This window comes from Poecilia reticulata, linkage group LG1 (genome assembly GCF_000633615.1).
Source record: "Poecilia reticulata strain Guanapo linkage group LG1, Guppy_female_1.0+MT, whole genome shotgun sequence".
Lineage (NCBI taxonomy): Eukaryota > Metazoa > Chordata > Actinopteri > Cyprinodontiformes > Poeciliidae > Poecilia > Poecilia reticulata.
In genome coordinates this window covers 28807071-28825236 of record NC_024331.1, presented here as the reverse complement: position 1 = coordinate 28825236, position 18166 = coordinate 28807071, and the positions used below count along the sequence as shown (strand labels likewise).

At 40.9% G+C, this 18166-nt stretch overlaps 2 protein-coding genes across 2 annotated transcripts in view; one reads left to right on the top strand and one right to left on the bottom strand.

The window, feature by feature from the left end:
- Nucleotides 1-3616, bottom strand: part of tmx2b (thioredoxin-related transmembrane protein 2b) — a 7227-nt gene extending 3611 nt beyond the window's left edge. Inside the window, exons 1-6 of the mRNA XM_008419443.2 lie at nucleotides 3275-3616; nucleotides 1951-2011; nucleotides 1719-1832; nucleotides 1127-1203; nucleotides 939-1045; nucleotides 487-552 (exon numbers count right to left, since the gene is read on the bottom strand). Coding sequence (XP_008417665.1) covers nucleotides 487-552; nucleotides 939-1045; nucleotides 1127-1203; nucleotides 1719-1832; nucleotides 1951-2011; nucleotides 3275-3463 — 614 coding nt within the window. The 5' untranslated portion in view covers nucleotides 3464-3616. The remainder of the gene's footprint in view (nucleotides 1-486; nucleotides 553-938; nucleotides 1046-1126; nucleotides 1204-1718; nucleotides 1833-1950; nucleotides 2012-3274) is intronic.
- Nucleotides 3617-5272: 1656 nt separating this feature from the next.
- Nucleotides 5273-16674, top strand: tesk1a (testis associated actin remodelling kinase 1a). The gene is made up of 11 exons (XM_008419431.2): nucleotides 5273-5529; nucleotides 5801-6423; nucleotides 9977-10098; nucleotides 10209-10257; nucleotides 11051-11197; nucleotides 11636-11718; nucleotides 12016-12106; nucleotides 12253-12336; nucleotides 13426-13512; nucleotides 14302-14392; nucleotides 15237-16674. Exons 2-11 carry the CDS (start codon nucleotides 6217-6219, stop codon nucleotides 16397-16399), a joined length of 2124 nt encoding a protein of 707 aa, XP_008417653.1. The 5' UTR covers nucleotides 5273-5529; nucleotides 5801-6216; the 3' UTR covers nucleotides 16400-16674.
- Nucleotides 16675-18166: the final 1492 nt, after the last annotated feature.

Genomic DNA, 18166 nt, shown 5'->3' with positions numbered 1-18166 from the left:
CGGTGCGGTGACGTATGGAGAGGGGGACGGTGCGGTGACGTATGGAGAGGGGGACGGTGCGGTGACGTGGGCAGGAGGCGGCGCGCAGCTAGATGAGAGGGAGGCGGCAATACCCCCGTGTCTTACTTTCGGGGTACGGCTTATATTAGCCGACCCCCCTGAAACCCCCGATACGTCTTACTATCACTGAAACACGGTAGATTAATAATTTAGCTAACATTATCTGCATGCAGCAGCACTACTCTGTTTAGCATCACACATGCCTCATCTTGCAGGTTTGGCTTTCAAGCGACATCGTGAAACAGGAAGTGAAATTAAAAGGCGATTGGTCAAAATTCAGCTGAGCTGCAGTGATTACGCTGACTGGTCAGATTCGCGGAAAATTTGCGAATATTGAGTAAATTTGCATTAATAGTTGCGATCACAACAATGCAACTTCCTGGAGGGACTGATGCTTACAGGTAGACGAGTGTGGATGAGTTTTACCTTTTGGAAACTTCTCCGTATCGTCCAATGTCGACCTTCCCAAACTTGAGGCCAGAACAGTTATACCTGAACCGGAGCAGAATTAACAACAATAATGATATTTTATTTGTAAAGACCTTTTCTAAAAACTCAAAGGTACTTTACAGGAATCAAGCAAAGTTAGATACAGAAAACAAAAATACCTTAAATGCATTTAGGCATATAACAGGACATTAAAGTTGTTCTGAACAGGTAAAAGTAGCTGAAATTAGTGGTGGGTAGTTTCTATACTTTGGTTTTCTGTATGCCAAAGTGAGTAAAAGGATAGAAATTAAACTACAAATCCATTTTATCTTGATGCTAGTGCAGGATTTGCTGAATTAACTCCCAGATTTTGAGCTGAACTTGCAGTTTTAGTCATAGATTACACATTTTCCTGTTTCCACAGTGAAACATAATGAACGGATTCTTACTTGAGCGAGAGATCGGCATACACTGAAGCGAAGGACTGACACTCCGGAGACCAGTTGGCAAAGAATTCAACGATCCACGTCACACGGCTGTCCTTGTTGAGCTCATCCTGAACCAACCCACACACACAGTTAGAATTAAAACGAGTTTGTAGATAAACGTTTCTGGTGACAGATGTGCGTTTACCCACATCGATGGTTTTGTCACTGAAGTATTTGATGTACTCTGGTCCCATGTAGAGAGGCGGCTTACAGGTCATTAGAAACACTGGAAAACACCAGCAGAAATCAGGTAATTTTAGAAAGAAGGCGACTACAAATCAGGGCTGAAAAGATTAATCATCGAAGCAGCCAATCAGACGTCAGGGTCTCTATGAAGCAGCCATGTTTTTTTTCCCTCCATCTTTTAATGCATTTCTAATATTGTATTAAAAAGGCTTAAGTGGTTAAATTAACTTTTTTTTTTCTTCTATTCTTCCTACAACTAGAAGTAAGAACACAGAGGAAATGCCTGAGTTACATTCCACCATCACTCCAAGCAGCCTGTCCCACATGATCAGTTGTGAGTGAAGCGTCTGTGCTGCGTCTCGCCATTTCAAATCCAAACAACTCACTGAAGTAAAACAGCCGCTCCGCTGACGGTAAACAGGAACTTCACTGCCTGTCGCTACTAAGGAGACGAGCGAGATGTTTTCCCTCGGCGTCAGATTGATTTGATAAACAGAAAGAAATATTCCTCGAGTTTGTCACGTGCTCTAGAGGAATCTGTAAAGTTGGACTGACCTATGCAGAGCGTCAGGTAGAGCAGGCCCATCCTGATGTCCAGCCGGAAGAACAGGATCACATTGGCCACTTTGCTGAACAGGAAGATGTTCCCCACATGTTGCTCCACAGTTACTGAGAACAACAGGCCTAAAATCAGTCCTGAAAGTTTGCTTAATCTATCACATTAAACAACTTGGATTTTTTTTTTTTTTAAAAGCCAGTTGAGTGTTGCTGAAGTAAATCTCCTCACTTGCTCTGCGGTTCTTCATCATCACGATGGCACTCAGGAACATGAGGATTTCCACTTCTCTCTGGAAAAACACACATGATCGTCACCAACTGAACATCTGAATCCAACCAACGCCCAAAGTCACACAACTTTTACTCTATAACCGCCGTTTCTAAAAACATTTCTTCTTCTATTATTTAAACATTCAAGAGCTCATGTTTTTATGTGCGATTTATGTTCCCTCAGGTTATTCAACATTTTGGGTTTTGGAGTTGCTAATAGATAGATACACCATTAAAAACCTAGTTTCACATCTTTTATACCCTGGAGATTCTTTTACTTCTGGATTGCAGAGTTTGGCTTAGCTCCAAAACAAAGTCCTTTTTTCTCCTTTTATTTTTCTATATTTCAGTTGCGTCCAGATTTTCTAAATATTTAAGACACTGCCATATTTAAAAAAGAAAAGAGTGAAATGGAAGTAAGCCTCAGCACCGTTTTATTTCTTGACTTGTTGAAGAAAAACACAATAAAATCCAACTCAGATGTTGGTAGTAACTAATTACAATTACTTTACAAATAAAAAAAGATACTGTACTATTACTCAAATACTATTACTATTAATTATCTATACTCTTACTTGGGCAAACTACAGTGAGTAACTTCACTGAACAAAGAAACATATTTTAACCAGAAAGGCATCAGAAAGACACAACCTACATTTTATGTCAAAGTGAGACTTCATGTTTGTACACAACCTTTGTTGCTCTAATATGCTGGATTAGTAGCGCTTCCCAACAACTGATAATCTCTGGTTCCTGTTAGCATCTCATGATAGCAGTGTGACTTGTCTTCAGTCAGAGGCCTTTTCATAATAGTTTCAAGACTGACTGCTACAGCATAACCTTTCGCAATGACTCTTAAGATACTTGGATGATTTGAGTTGAGGCAACATTTAATTTCCCTTCGGGTTAAAAACAGTATTTTTGAATTGAATATGAAATCAATTAATTGTTGATGGTCCTGCTCGTCTATCTGAATTTACTGTCACAACCACCTCCAGTTTGTTTACTAAACTCTGCAAATTAAAATTAAATTAATCTGGAGCTGATAAATGATCAAAACTCAGCTGTGGAAACACAGACGCTGTATTTCTACTACAATTACTGTCCCTTCAGAACAACTTTATACTTATGCCGTAGAGTTGATACGTCTTGCATCCTTGTAAAACATCAAAAAGCACAACTGAGTAGGTGTTTGGCCTGTCAGAACTGCCAATGTCCCACCAATCAGCAGGGTGGTCGGTCGGTTCTGAAAGGCCCGGTTCGTCCGCTGTAGGGATACAGACCCAGTCAAAGTCACAGGAGTTCCCGTCCTCCCGCTGTGAGGCCAGATGGTCGCAGATTCCAGGCGTTTTACGGACCGCCAGGAAGGCGACAGACATGAAGAGAGAAGCTACATAGTACGGCTTGAGCAGCCACTTATACACCTGCGGCAGGTGGTAGAGGAAAGCAAACAATGGCGTCAGTAAAGCCATGTTAACAAACTGTTAAAAGATGCCGCAGATTACTCCAAAACCCGAGAGTTCAACTTTCAAAATACCGTTAGCCTGCGATGAATGGTACTATTAGCCGTGGCTAGCGAACGTACACACGGCCGGAAGTTGCTTTAAATACGGTGTCTTTTAAAATAAAAGCATCCATAGACCATGCCTTAGTTATAATTCCACCTGTATTCTTCGTATTTATGGATTTAATTATGGTAAAATGGGTATGTAATTTAATGTATTAAAATATATTATCCCGTTTCGAGTCTCTAAATTGACCTCTTCATCGTTTATTTTGAAGCTTGATGAGTCGTGTCGGTTAACGGAACAAAAATTGACTCTTGTCTTTTTCCGTCGGCATACAAAGCAGCAACCCATGACGGCAGCAACCGAGTAAAAGGGGGTGGAGATTTAAAGGGACTGGGAGTTAAAGGGGCGGGGAGTTTTTCACAGGACAAGTGTTTTAAAAGATTATCAACGCATTTTATTTATTTAATTAGTTATTGTTTATATTTAAGACACTAAAACCCTGCCTCTCACCCATTGACAGCCGGAGATAGAAACTAACTCAGGTATTGATAATAGATATATGATTTACATTTTGCACAGTGTGGTCTGTTTTTTTCCTACACATTCACTCCTTGTTTGTTTGCTGTTTTTTTCTTGTTCAACGTTCCTTATGTTCCCTTATCACCAAATAAATTTTCCAAATCCATTTATTGACTTTGGTTCAAAATGTACATCTCAAGATGTCCACAAAATAACCTAATTATTTTACTGTGAGGTTATCCCAATCCTACACTACTGACACCATTCCTACTTCTTGGTTATTTTTGAGTGATAAAACAGGAATTTATGTTTAAGTGACAGCTCTATATTAAGCAAACCGAGTGACTATATTCACTCAGTGGATTTGTGAGTGTATAAATCACAGCAAGGTTTCATTCCAGGCACGCAGGCAACTGACAGCATCACTTCCGCCTCCGTCATCTCAGAATCAGTGGGAGGAAGCAGAGGATGAGATCCGGTGAAGATGCTCCGTTGCTCCGTTTTCTTACTTTATTTTCCTTTAAAAAAATACAAATAAAAAAGTCAAATAAAAAAAATGTAAACGGACTCTCTTTAATCCTTGATGCCTTATGTTATATTACTGCGAAAGCTATTGCTTATTTGCGCATTCACGGAATCCACAATTCCTTGGTTTATTATTAATTTAATTAATAGTCGCATCACTTCCGGTTCCAGGCTGGAAATCTTTAGTGATCCATGCAGAAGCTGATCTGGGTTCAGCTGCAACAGTTCTGCTGTTGCTCCAATCAGAGCCGCTCAGCAGGCTGCGGCGCTTGTGCGTGAACCGCAAATTTAGCGAGTTTATCGAAGGAAGTGCAATATATTTGTTACGAAAATAAAAGTCTTTCATAACCGAAAGCACGGCTAGGGATTCATGGTTGGAAAAAGTTGAGCTTTGTAGAGATTTTTTCATCAGTAATGTTCTAGTGTTTATTAACATTTCAAAACATAGTTTTACATGCCCTCAAACAAATTTATGATGATGTGTTTAAGATGGACAGTCGGAAACATGATGATACACAGCTCAGTGTTTGAGTTCAATATTATGGTCCTGTATAATGTTTAAAAAATATATTTAAGAAATTTTATTGGAGGGCTACTTTTTACTCGAGTATAAATGTGTGGAAGTAGTGCTCCCTTGCTTCAATATATATGCGTTTTTAATAAACATTCGTCTGAACCTTTACTTTGAAACTCCAAACAGGAAGTTACCGACATCCCTCCGCCATACTTTACTCCAGAATAGATCCTTATTGTAGACATCCCAAGAAGCGGCCGGGGAAACAAACCCAGACGGGATTATCAGGCTGACGCCGTCGAGGTACCGAATGATAGAAATCTCTGGGCTAAACTAAACCTCCAGCAGCGGAACCGCGGACATTTTCCTGGCCAGGCCGACATTTGGACCGAGCCGAGCGGCCAATCTGACCGCTGCTGCCTGCTTGTCATTGACTGCTGCCGTTTTAACAGAAGCTAGGATTATATTGGTAAGTCGCGCATTAAACATTTAAAGCGCCACATGGTGCGGTTTGTTTAGCTGTGTTATAAGCGTTGTTTGTTGTGGTAAAAATAAAAAATAGAAATATCTACACAATGGCTGAGTGGGGCCGTAGATGATGGCGAGCCCAGCAGGTCGGTGTCATCCAGCTTATCTCCCTTACGCAGAGAAGCGGCCTGTTATGGCACCTGTTAAAGGGAAATATTGGCATATTTCCGCTCTGATAACATCTTTTTGCTGTTTCTGCTCTCCATCTCTAGGGGGAGGAACCCTGATTGCTGGTGCAGTGTGTTGGGACTCCTCCAGGGCCTTCTGCCAGCAAGTCCTCAAAACTAACTGGATGCTGATGGATGCATTCAAGGACCGCAGGAATACCTAACACCAAAGCCTTCCATGTTGGATGCAGCATTTGGAGAGCTGTGAGGATGGGTAACTTTTGCAGGAATATTGGATTTTTCTCTAATAGTTTACCTGGAGTCTACTGCATCCTCCGATAAAGGGGGAAATGATGGCATGTTAGTGTGGACCTGTCGATAAAATCATTTATAGCTCCTCACCCTGATTCTTCTGACGCAATGATGGTGAGAGGCACCATGTGGGAGTGCCTCAGGACTACTCAGGTGTAACTGCTTTTGGTAAGAACCAAATATCTGGACTGTAGTGGTCCACCAGCACCATGGACCGTCACAATGAGTGCTGCCTCTGCAACCCTGAGGATGGGCCAGGAGGTCTGGATGAGCCGCCGCTTCACAGCATCCACGCTCCCAACCGGATCCGGCCGTCCTCATACAGAGCCCTGAGGAGCGCGGTGTCCAGCCTGGCTCGCATTGATGACTTCTTCTGTGAAAAGATTGGCTCAGGCTTCTTCTCAGAGGTTTTCAAGGTACGTACCGTCCTCTGCTTTTCACTCCAGTTGGAATAAAATAGGTGAGAACAACGACATCATTGAATGATCTTAAGAATTTAATGAAACTCCACTTATGAGCTTGTTGGATGAGTTTTTTTTTTTCTAGTTTTGTTGTACTCAACGTTGCCAGTTTTTCTTGTGCATTTCAAGCAGCAGTTCAGCTAAATCCTGTTTCTGATTTGACAGCCAGCTTGCAGTTTAAAATCTTAGGGTGCATTCTCACCAGCCTGGTTTAATCTGTTTTAATCAAACTCTGCAAAGTCCGGTTCGTTTGAGGAGGCGCGACCGAACTCTGATGCGGACCAAAGCAAGGGAAATTTTGTCCACCTAAAATCTAGATCTTGGTTTGGTTGAAGTGAACTCTGGTGCAGTTCGAATACATATGTGGCTATCTCTCCAAAAGCAGTAATCTGACTAGAACACAGGGCATTCTGGGTAAATACAACCAAACTCGTGAGTCTGGCTAGTGGGAGAAATCATTTGTGGTTTTTTTTACCAAAGAATATGATGCTACTCCATTTTTGTTTACCATTCGTGCAGAAGGAAGTTGTGCTCAGCGTCTTCTTCAAAGGTTTTCACATCATTTCCTTCCAGGGTTCTTGGTGCAGCGCCACCACAGGCGAGGAGGGGAACCGCAGAAGCTGAAAATGTAACAAATGTTGCAAATTTGGTCCCCAATCAAACAAAATTACTTTTTCTGACAGCTCACCAGAACTGCCTTTTATATGCTATGCTTCCTCCCAAACACTAGGTGCCACTATAGAGTTGGACACTTTAAAATGAAAACATATATTCATATATTTGTATTTTCCTGCTGTTTTTTCCTGCTGTTTTTAATGAAACACAGATTTATAAATAATCTAGCATTACTCCTCATGTTTTTCTAGTTTAATTTGTGCAGCAAAAATAATAAGATTTTCTTTTATTAACCACACTTTTTACTTTCACTTTTATTCAAAAACACACCTGGGCACACCTGTCCAGTAAACATAATGGATTAAAAAAAAAAAATGAAAATAGTGAACCATATTCAGTGTTTTTGTTTCTCAGCCACATTATTTGTCTCTAAACAAAACAAAAAAAGAAACAATACAATGCGCCTAAAAAAATGTGGAAATGTATTGTAGGTAAAATAAAAAGAAACCCATGTACATTTGCCTACTACTTTACTCTCACTTCGCTGCAGCTCAAAATGTCAAAGGTCACAGAGGGAAGGAAGCACAAGTCCGCTACGCTTATAAAACTGGGGAAAACTCTGATTATGACTATTTTCTCCTAATTAGGAAAAACCTCTCGTAGCTTGGCCCTAATACTCCCTCGTACAACCCACAGAAGGGATAATTGAAATAAAAAACACCTTTTGAAACAATTTTTTTGTCATTTATTTGAAATAAAGTGAGGAAAAAAGTCAGATTAAAATCAGATCTGTTATAACGAAACCTAAGATTTTATTTGTAACCACATCATCCAGCTCTGTTTTAATTTCCACCAAATTATCCTGAAGTTGTAGCAGAATTAACTCCTCATACACCTGATGACCCTGTGACTAGAATATTAATATTATTCAGTCGACCGTTTAATGGGAGATTTTCCTCAAACATGTTGGTTTGATGTTATTAATACCAGGAGTTTGTTACACACACCTGTGTGTCGTCTGCCTGTGTGGAGAGGCGGATTGGAGGGCAGGACTCACTGGGCTAAGCAGCTTACTCACACACCACCTGCATGCGTGTGTGTGTGTGTGTACCTTTGTGTTGGTACATATGTAAATGTTCACAGCCTGCTGCTTTAAATGCAATCAGAGATGATAATCTGCAGTATTCCTCCAGGGTGAAAGTTGATTTGACTTTTTTTTTTTTTTTTGCTCTGAATCGTCTCTGAAATGAATGTTTACAGACCAGGAGCGTCCAGAGTTTTTATTTTTCTGTGGCTCCTGACTGCAATTCAAGAATGATACCAATCTGCAGAGGAGGCTTTTTATTTTTAATTTGTGCAAACTTACTACTCACGCTGCAAAATGAATGCAAAATGTTGAGAACAACAAAGACAAAGAGTTAATCTTTTAATCACTGTTTGCATTTTCTTTAAATCCATAGTAAATTTGAGCACAGCGTCTGGTGCACACAATTCGAGGCTGAGACGATTAATCAAATTAATCATGATTAATTGATTATTGAAGTAATTGTCAACTAATTTAGCAATCAATTAACCATTAAAAAATGGTTAAATGCAAAGTATATATATTTTACATTTAAAATAAAAGAAATCTGTTAAAATTTTCTGTGCAGAATTCAAGTGACCCAGTTGAAGCTTCACCAGATTTTATATCCTGTAAAGAAACAACCAAAAAACTATTACGCATGTTTTGCTATCCAAGTATTTAGTCAAAAATATTCAACAGATTAATAAACAGTATTGTTTTTTTAATTACAGATTCAGCCTATGCTATGAAGCATATGCTGAAGGAATGCTGTTTTTGCATTTTAGGCCATAAAATATTTATCTTCTTATTCAAAAAACAATAATAGTTGGATTATTTTCTTACTTGCATTTTTAATGTATTTAAAAAAAAAATAAAAATGTTAGAAGGTAGATTGCACCGATTGCAGTTTTCTGGCTGATTGTTGATGAGCAGTTATCAGTTTGTCTTTTATTTTTGTAACTGACTCGGTTAAGGTCATAAGATCAACTGATCGGCTGGCCGTGTGCGATTCCTGACTCCACAATCAAAATGTCACTCAAAATACTTTAGAGAGTTAGAAAGGTGATGGTTAGTCGCCTATTTACACGGATTACAAAAGAAACTGAGTATATTTTTATACAAGCTGTTTCTGCTCTGCGTTCCTCAACAGAAAGTGAAAATTCAACGGAGAAAGAATCAAACAATGTAGCAACATGGCATTGTTCTCTCTTTTTTGAGTATAGATTAAATAAAGTTTATATTAGAATCATGAAAGTTTATATTTTCTCAGTCTTGTTATTGTGACTGGAGTCATGTGTTTTGTTGGCGCTGCATCTGCTGGCGAGTGCGTGCAGCTGGGCGAGGCCGTCGCTAACGGCGCGTTGGATTTCTGCAGATCAGGAGGGGTGATGGGAAATCCATAAAGCCTATTAGTGCTACACTATTAATACACACACATGCAGACACACACAAACCCAGACGCACCGGCATCCTGTTTCAGCTCCTGACTCCGAACTCTGCAGGCTGTGATGACAAAACGGTGACCCGATCATCACACGCAGGATGCACAAGATTCTGCCATGATATTCAACATGTTATGGTTGATGACACATTTCTAGATCTGTTTTACTGGTAATTACTTGAGCTTTTAAGATGCCAATCAGCTGCTCCAAGTTGTAAAAACAATACCTGCCTGTGTATGGGTTTTATCCAGAACGCCTCAACCAAAAACCTTAAAGAACAAAAAAAGAATAAATCGGACCCAATATAACAGAGCTGGGCCAACATCTCATTTTTTCCCTGTGCAGTTGAGTTTTTTCCCCTGATGATCCTCTGTTTGCTCTCCAGGTGCAGCACCGCATCACCGGCCAGGTAATGGCCCTGAAGATGAACACGCTAGCAAGCAACAAAGCTAACATGCTACGAGAAGTGCAGCTGATGAACAGACTTTGCCATCCAAACATCCTCAGGTTGGTTGTTTCCTCACTTTATCAACCCTATGAGGTTTCAGGGATTTGTTTATGCAGATCTGTGGATCGTTGCCTGTAAATTGTCATCATGTTTTTTCCTGTTTCCTCAGGTTTCTTGGGGTTTGTGTTCATGAAGGCCAACTCCACGCCTTGACTGAGGTACAGGCTGAACCCTTCCAAGAGTTTTACCACAAGATTACATTTTTCTTTCACTTTTGTACCATATCTGTTTGTTTTCTGGTTTTATTAGCCTTGTTTTAATGCTATGGATATAAATTAGAGCGTGAAAATTTAGGAAATTTAGTTCATTCAGATACTGATTAAAATTTCACTTTTAAAAGGACCTTCATTTAATTTAATTTTGTGAATGATTGTCACACTTCTACAGGGGCGTATTACGACCATTGTAGGTAGAGGAAAAAAGAGTAGTACATGTAAGCCAAAAATCTTATTATGAAATTATTTATCATAAAACATGAAAATTTCTGTTTCAGAAGTCAAAATTGTTCACTTTTGAAACTCAGAAAATCTCCAAAAGTCGAAGACTTTCGACTTTTGAAAATCTGAAATTTGAGTTTTTTTCTATAATTTTTTTTTTTGACTTTTTAAACTCAGTAATTTCAAGGTTTTTTTTCTAGAACATTTCAGAGGTTAATCTCTACATTTTTCAGCTTTTTGGTGGAATTTTTTTTTTACCTACAACTGTCCTAATAAGCTGTCTTACACTTCAGTGTTTCAGAACATTAAATCTATTTAAATAGTAGTTATCTATCACTAATTATCACCTTCGCCACCAGAGGGCGGTGTTCGTCCTGAAGAGACACAGCTTGCCTGGTTCATAAAAGCATAAAAACTGTGGAAACAGAAAAAAACAAAGCATAAAAATGGAGAACTCCAGCTCTGATTTGTTCCGTTTCTAATCCAAATACTCTTCTCTGTCCGCCGTGTTCAGTACATAAATGGAGGAAACCTGGAGCAGCTGCTGGACAGCGACCTGTACCTGTCCTGGAGCGCGAGGGTCGGTCTGTCTCTGGACATCGCCCGAGGACTCGAGTATCTGCACAGCAAGGGCATCTTCCACAGAGACCTCACCTCCAAGGTAGCTGCAGCCTGATATCAGAGTGTTTTTACCTCTGAATCATCACATTATTTGTGTTATTAATGGAAGAATCGGACCTTGAATCAACCTTTAACCTTTCTTTGTTCTTTTGGTTCAGCCAAGCAGCTCTAGCTTTCAAGTTTTGTTTTTTTTTTTTCGTACAAATCTCTGACCTTATAAAGTCATAAAAAATCTTAATTTTCCTCTTTTTTTGTAAATATGTGAAAGGAATCTAAAAATCTTTGAGTTTTTGATGGACTTTTTTTTATTGTTTCGATCTAATTCTTTAATGCTGCAGTGTTTTTTCATCCAAACTGTGAGAAGATGAGCTGATAAATCTTGCAGGATAGTTTTGTTTGTTAGGCCTGCAGCAGCTAAGACGTTAGCATCTGTTTTCAGCTGAAGCCAGTGTGGATGTAACTCTTTGTGTCTGTGCAGAACTGTCTGGTTCGCTGTGAAAACGGGACGTTCACTGCTGTGGTTGGAGACTTCGGCCTGGCAGAGAAGATCCCAGATTACAGGTTTAGAGTCTTTTTCTCTGTTCTTTCCTGTTGCTGTGCCTTTAAAAACTAATCAAAAACCCCTCTGTTATGATTTTACAATTTTATTTTCAAGTTACTACATGCTTCAAGAGTTTATATAAAATAAATTAATTTTTAAAAATCCCTTTGACTTTTCAAAACAAGTTAACCAGTTCTTTAAAGTTCAATCGTTTAAAGATGACAGTGTGGGTTGATATTTTTTGTTTTGCCTTGCTGCAGTTGGGTCCTTAATCGTTTTATTATTGCAGCCCTAATAACGACCCGTTTGCTCTGTAGTGATGGCGTGGAGAAGCAGCCGCTGGCCATTGTGGGCTCTCCGTACTGGATGGCGCCGGAGGTTCTGCGAGGAGAGTTGTACGATGAGAAGGTGAGGAGCCGACCGTGTAAATGTGTCCTGAAGCTCAGAACCGCAGCACAGCGGCGTCGCTCCGGCGCTCCAGCGCAGCGGGTGTGTTCCTGTGCTTGATGTCGATGTGATGCGGTTTGGACTTTCTGCTCTCCTCTTCGGCTCAGGTCGATGTGTTCGCGTTTGGCATCATCCTGTGCGAGATCATCGCCCGGATCGAAGCGGATCCAGACTTCTTACCAAGGACAGAGGTAGGTCACTGCTGGTCGGTTCTGATCCGGTTGTGGTACCTTAGATCTGCTCTCACGTATGATCTACTGAGATTTACAGACGATACATTTGTTTCAATTCAAGCTGGTGCAGTTCGCTTTCACACTGAATTGTGTCAAACTAAACCCTTTAAAAAACACTTTCCCCTCCTCGCCTGTGGGGGCGCTGCAACAAGAACTACTGAAGAAAACGGCACAAAAACTTCTGAGGAAGACACTGAGAACAACTTTCGTAGCATTCTGTTTGAATGTGTGTGCATACGACACTTTCAGAAACATGCCATAGCATCTGTTGGGAACATGAAGGAGTCTTTATAAATGTTTACGACTGTTGTCAGGAAGTGTCATTTGGTAAATAAAGACACTTTTAATGCAAAGTTGCTCTAAAATTTGAGTCAAGTCTCAACTTTGCATTATTTGGTAAATAATGACACTGTTAAGGAAATAAATAATTCTTACCTAAGGTGAAACACTGAGTCAATCAAGAACGAATCAAAATGCAATTTATTTATTTTATTAAGAAATTAAGCTTACTAGTCCAGGGAAGTGAAGAAAAGTACACCAGCCCTCTTACAAAGATGGGAAAAGGAAAAGGGAGGATCCCACCAGGTATTTGCACCTGCAGACTGTGACCCTGGATGGTTCAAACCCAGTTCAGAAATACCCTTTATTATGTGTTTCCAGCGAGCTGCCTCCAACTTGAAGGGTGCTTTATAGCTAAAATTGTTTGATTGAACAAAGTTTGACATAACTCTAAAAGCAAAGTTGCATTAAAAGTTGAGTTAAATGTCAATCTAACGAGAAGGGGAACAGGTTTGTCAAAGGGTTTGGCTCTTTTCACTCACTACGGTGTGAAAGCCAAAAGCACCAGCAGAAAATGCAATTTTGATCCTCAAACTAACTGGTTCTGTTGGACTATCAGGTATGAAATGTCACTGAAATGTTAAAGTTTATGTTTCAGATTTTGGTTTCACTTACACAGTGAATTGACCTTCAATGGGCTGTAACTGGTTCCCTGCTGAAGGGCTGTCTCTCTTTTTTTTTTTTCCTTCTCTCTCTGGGTTTGTGTAGGATTTCGGTCTGGACGTGCACGCGTTCGAGAACATGATAGGAGATTGCCCAGCCGCGTTCTTCAGCCTGGCCGTGACCTGCTGTAACGTAAGCAGACCTTGCCTCCACTTTACATGACAAAAGCATAAAACGCTCCTGGTTTTAGTGGGATCATTTAATCCTAGAAATGTTCTTCTGGTGATGGAAGGCCGGCTTTGTGACCGTCTTTATGCGTTTCTGAAGGTCAGACTCATTACGACCAGATTTCAGGCCTGCTCTCTGGTTTCTAGCTGCAGCAGCCGAAGCCATGTGCTGACTCTACATCAGGGGTGTCCAAAGTCGGTCCTCAAGGGCCGGCATCCTGCATGTTTTAGTTCTCTTCCTGGTTTTACACACCTGCATCAAATGATGTTCTCATCAGAAGGCCTAAGCAGAACACTGACTTGCTGAGGAGATTGTTACTACCACTAGGGAGAGAACTAAAACATGCAGGATGCCGGCCCTCGAGGACCGACTTTGCTCTACATCATTCCTCTTCAAGTCCAAAACTGATTATTTCAGGTTTTTTTCTGTTCAGCTGGAGAAAGTTTTGACACCCTTAGCTACCATAGTAATGGTAACTAATTGTATTACGTGTTATAATCTGAGCTAGCAGGACCATGTAGACATTAAATATCAGGGGTCCCAGGATTGGACCTTGTGGTACCCCATATGTAACTAATGTCTAACTCAATGAAGTTCTTGTTCTTTAGGCAAGACTCAAACTAATTAAGTATTGTACTAGAGCTCTTCAGTCGCTTCATTAATATGTGATGGTCAACAGTGGTGAACCAGAACCAACAGAACCAGAACTTAAATAAACGTCAGTTGACCTTTTCTTGTCTTTCTGATTTTCAGATGAGCGCAGAGAGACGACCTTCATTCTCTGATATCGTCTTCACGCTGGAGGCCATGGGAGGAGAAGACAGGCAGATTCCCATCACTCTTGGTAAAATAAATAACAATAAGAACGATTTAAAGGTTCTAAATGGAGATAAATCTACAGTCAAACTGCATGAAACCAAACTGTGTCAGGAATCTTTTTGATTTCAATAAAGGTTTCTGTTCTGACCAGCAATAAAGACGGACTGATTTCAGTTATTTTCTGTCAAATTTTAACCACTGCAAAAACTTCAGGTTTTAATTTACAGCTTTTTCTTTAAAAAAAAAAAAAAAAGATTGATGCCATCAAGATGACAGAATTTTCTCATATTATTACGACTTTATTCTCATATTATCATGACTTATTGTTGTACGACTTTATCCTTGTATTATTTTGACTTGCTTTTACATGAATTTATTCTCAATAATTAAATTGGCCCTAATACTCTTGTCATACACTGCAAAAACACAAAAGCTTACCAAGTAATTTTGGTCTGGTTTCTGGTGCAAATATATTAGCTTTGTCTTATTTGAAGTGTACTAACTCAGAGCAACATATGAGCTTGTTTTAAGTCAAAAATTCATTGAAAAATTCTAGTTCCATTGACAGATTATTTCACTTATAACATGGAAAAAATGTTTTGTTATAAGTGAAATAATCTGAAAATGGAACTAGTGTTTTTTCACCAATATCAAAGAATTATTGACTTTAAATAAGGTAATATTTCTTAATGAATGGCAACTCTGTTTTCTCTAATTTCAAGTGTGCTAAAATATTTGCACTAGAAACTAGACCAAAGTACTTGGTAATATTTTGCGTTTTTGTAGTATCATTATTTTTTGTATTTCTTTCTTTGTTGCATATTCTGACTCCTGTCTGTTGTACATTTGTTTCTCCTCCTGATGCTCAGAGCCAGTAACGGTCAACGTCAGCCCATACCGGCGCCGCAGCTCCCCCTGTCACCTTGGAGACCACAGTCAACCGCGAAAGGGTCTAGCCAGGAGCCAGTCGGACATGTTGCCCCCAGCGGCCCTGACGCCTCCTGTCCTGGGCACGCCGCCGCGGGTCAACCCCTTCTCTCTCCGAAGGGACCTAAACGGCGGCCGGTGTAAACTCTTGGACACGCCCAGCAAGTCTGTCATCTCCCTGACCTTCACCCTGCCTGCGCTCTGCGACCCGTGTGCCTCGCCGCGCCTCCTCCGAGGTACAACAGGGATGCTAGCTCCACCGCGGAGGTGCCAGTCGCTGCCCTGCACGCCGGAGATCAGCCGGACCGCACCGTTCCCCTGTGACGCTGAGCAAGAAAAGGACGGGATCGGCCAGGTGGCGGGGAATGAGGGTGACGAGAAGGTGTTGATGTCAGAGGAACGGACGGATGGACAAAGTTTGGATACTACCGAAGAGGATTCTGGTCTTCCTCTTGAGCTGGAGATGGTGTCTCTGGGGCGTCTGGACGAGGAGGAAGAGGAGGAGAACAACGAGGAGAGCGTCTGTCTCACCGAACCAATGGACTGCACCAAGTCGCCAGAACCAGCAAAGAGAATCCTGAACTCCACTCCTGTAAAACCACTGCTCACCTCTACCTCCTGCTCCAACTTACGGACCAAAGCTTGGCGGCTCCCCTGCACCAACGGGCCGCCATCTTTTTCCACACTGCCCAAGCTGGACAACAACAACCTGTCGGAGCTGGTGATTGGCCAGCAGGTGCAGTGGGGGGGAGGACGGCACTCTAACGGCTACGTCGAAGGCCAGGTGCCGTCCTCCGACCTCACTGGCTCCTCAGAGCGAGACGAGGTCATTTCCTGTCCCAGTTGCTGTTTGGTGGGTTTGAGTTTCCCCTCAGTGTGCCTGCGTGGTTCTGCCGCCATGCCAGTCTCCCGCCGCCGGGCTTCGCTGCCCCGCCAGCGGCAGTACCAGAACCTCAACGGTACGATAACAGCTAGCAACGCGTCCTCAACGGCAGCTAGCGCCACGGCCGCCAAAACGCTCCTGTGCCGCAGCACCAACGGACTCGTGGCGGACCAGTCGGTACCGCATGAGCCTGGTCGGAGCCTGCCGGAGGCGCAGTCGTAAAGTTCACCCTTCAGAGGCGTCTCAGGAGGATACAACGCAACAACTCACAGCTAAAGTGAGACTGGCAGTCCGGAGGAGGCTCAGAGTCAAAATGACCGCCTCCTGCCCAATTCTCCACGAATCAAAGATTCAACAGCATGTCTTAACGAGGTCGCATTCTAGTTCAGTGTAAACTAGCTGCTGTTCGCTTCTAGCTAGAGCCTTCGTCTTCTTACCGTTTCTGAGATCAGGAGTTTAAATGAGGACATAATTAAAAGCGATGACTTCACCGGCCACTGCAGTTTACCCGTTTTCTGGCTCGACGGCGCCGTGACGGAGGTGAATCTGTACAGAACTGTTTGCTGTAGAAGTTTATATTACCTCATTTTGCCTCCGTTTTTTAATAGAGGAAGTTTGCATGGCAGCTACGGCGGCGCCCCCTGCTGGCTCCCACTCGCACATCAGTGTGGCTGCAGAGACAAACTGTTTTTAATCCCGTTTCGCTGATTAACTGCGGCTGCCGAAGGAATATTTATAGACCTAACAAAGTTTATTCTTTCTACATTTTTCTAATAATCAACCCGTGTGTGTGTGAATGTGTGAGAGAGAGATTAACATTTATTTAAGGGAAATTTTGGGCTCCTAATGTAAACTTTTTTTTGTTTTTTTGCACTTGAGTTTGAAGCACTTTGTGATAAAACAGCAGCTGTTTTGTTGTGTTTGAGTTTGTGACCATCTCTGGCTCAACAGGCTTCATGTCATAATTTGTTACAGTGGCGTGTAAAGCAGCTCTGGGTATTTATTGTAAACATCATCTCACACACTGTGTGTGTATGCGCTAATGTAGAGTGGAGTGACTGATACATGCAGATCATTTATTTTCTAATTTCCTTGCTTTGTTTTCATGTTTTATTTTCTGTTAGAAAACTTTAGATATGTGTGCAGTCATCTGGTAAACTAGGGAAAATAAACTGAATTGGCTGAAAAAGATCTATTTTTGTGTCTGTACTGTTAATAGTTTGCGATTAATCGGTCATTCTGACGATTAAACAATTGAATGCAAATTTGGCACATCCTGGAGTTTTATCACTTAAAAAGGCTACAGAGTGTGCCAAATATTGTATAAAAATACAATACTTTAAGATTCAAATAAGGAAATAATTTAGTTTGTTAAATAAGAAAGTCAACATTTAATTGCCGAAAATGCATTAACATTTCATGCATCTGCTTAAATACTTCTAACAATGCTTCTTAGTTCAGGTCTTCCTGATCAACTTGTTTGTTTTTTAGCTAAATCTATTCCACTTGAGGTGTTTTGAAAGTAACATTTACAAAGGGTTTTTTTTTTTTTTTTACATCTTAACAGGCAAAATATATTGTGCAATTTTGGCTCGATTTCTGCTCAAACTGTGTTCTTTCAACAAAATGACCTCTTGATTCTGTGTATTCCATCTTAATAAATTAGTTGACTATTATTTCAATTATCAATCAAATCACTTCAGCCTTAGTATGCATCTCTAGATATGGAGCTTCATTACCTTTAAATGACATTTTGTTTCCCCAAAAACAGTTTGTCACATTTTAATTAAAGCAACAATTCAAAACGACTTGGCACTAAGACATTAAATGGATAACATGTAACTTAAATTCTAAACGAGTCATTAACTAATTCAGCGTAAAGTGAAGTAACATGTATCTCTGGAAACGGGAATAAAACCCCCCGAGCTCACCCTAAAGCTCCGCGCCTGAAACAGGTGCTTACACTTTCAAAACAAAATGCCCGGAGCA

Excerpts from the sequence above, each read along its gene's own strand:
- tesk1a (XM_008419431.2), top strand. The coding sequence starts at position 6,217 with ATGGACCGTCACAATGAGTGCTGCCTCTGCAACCCTGAGGATGGGCCA. Across the intron at positions 10,099-10,208 it reads TGCCATCCAAACATCCTCAG|GTTTCTTGGGGTTTGTGTTC; the intron begins GTTGGTTGTTTC and ends CTGTTTCCTCAG. Across the intron at positions 11,198-11,635 it reads ACAGAGACCTCACCTCCAAG|AACTGTCTGGTTCGCTGTGA; the intron begins GTAGCTGCAGCC and ends GTGTCTGTGCAG.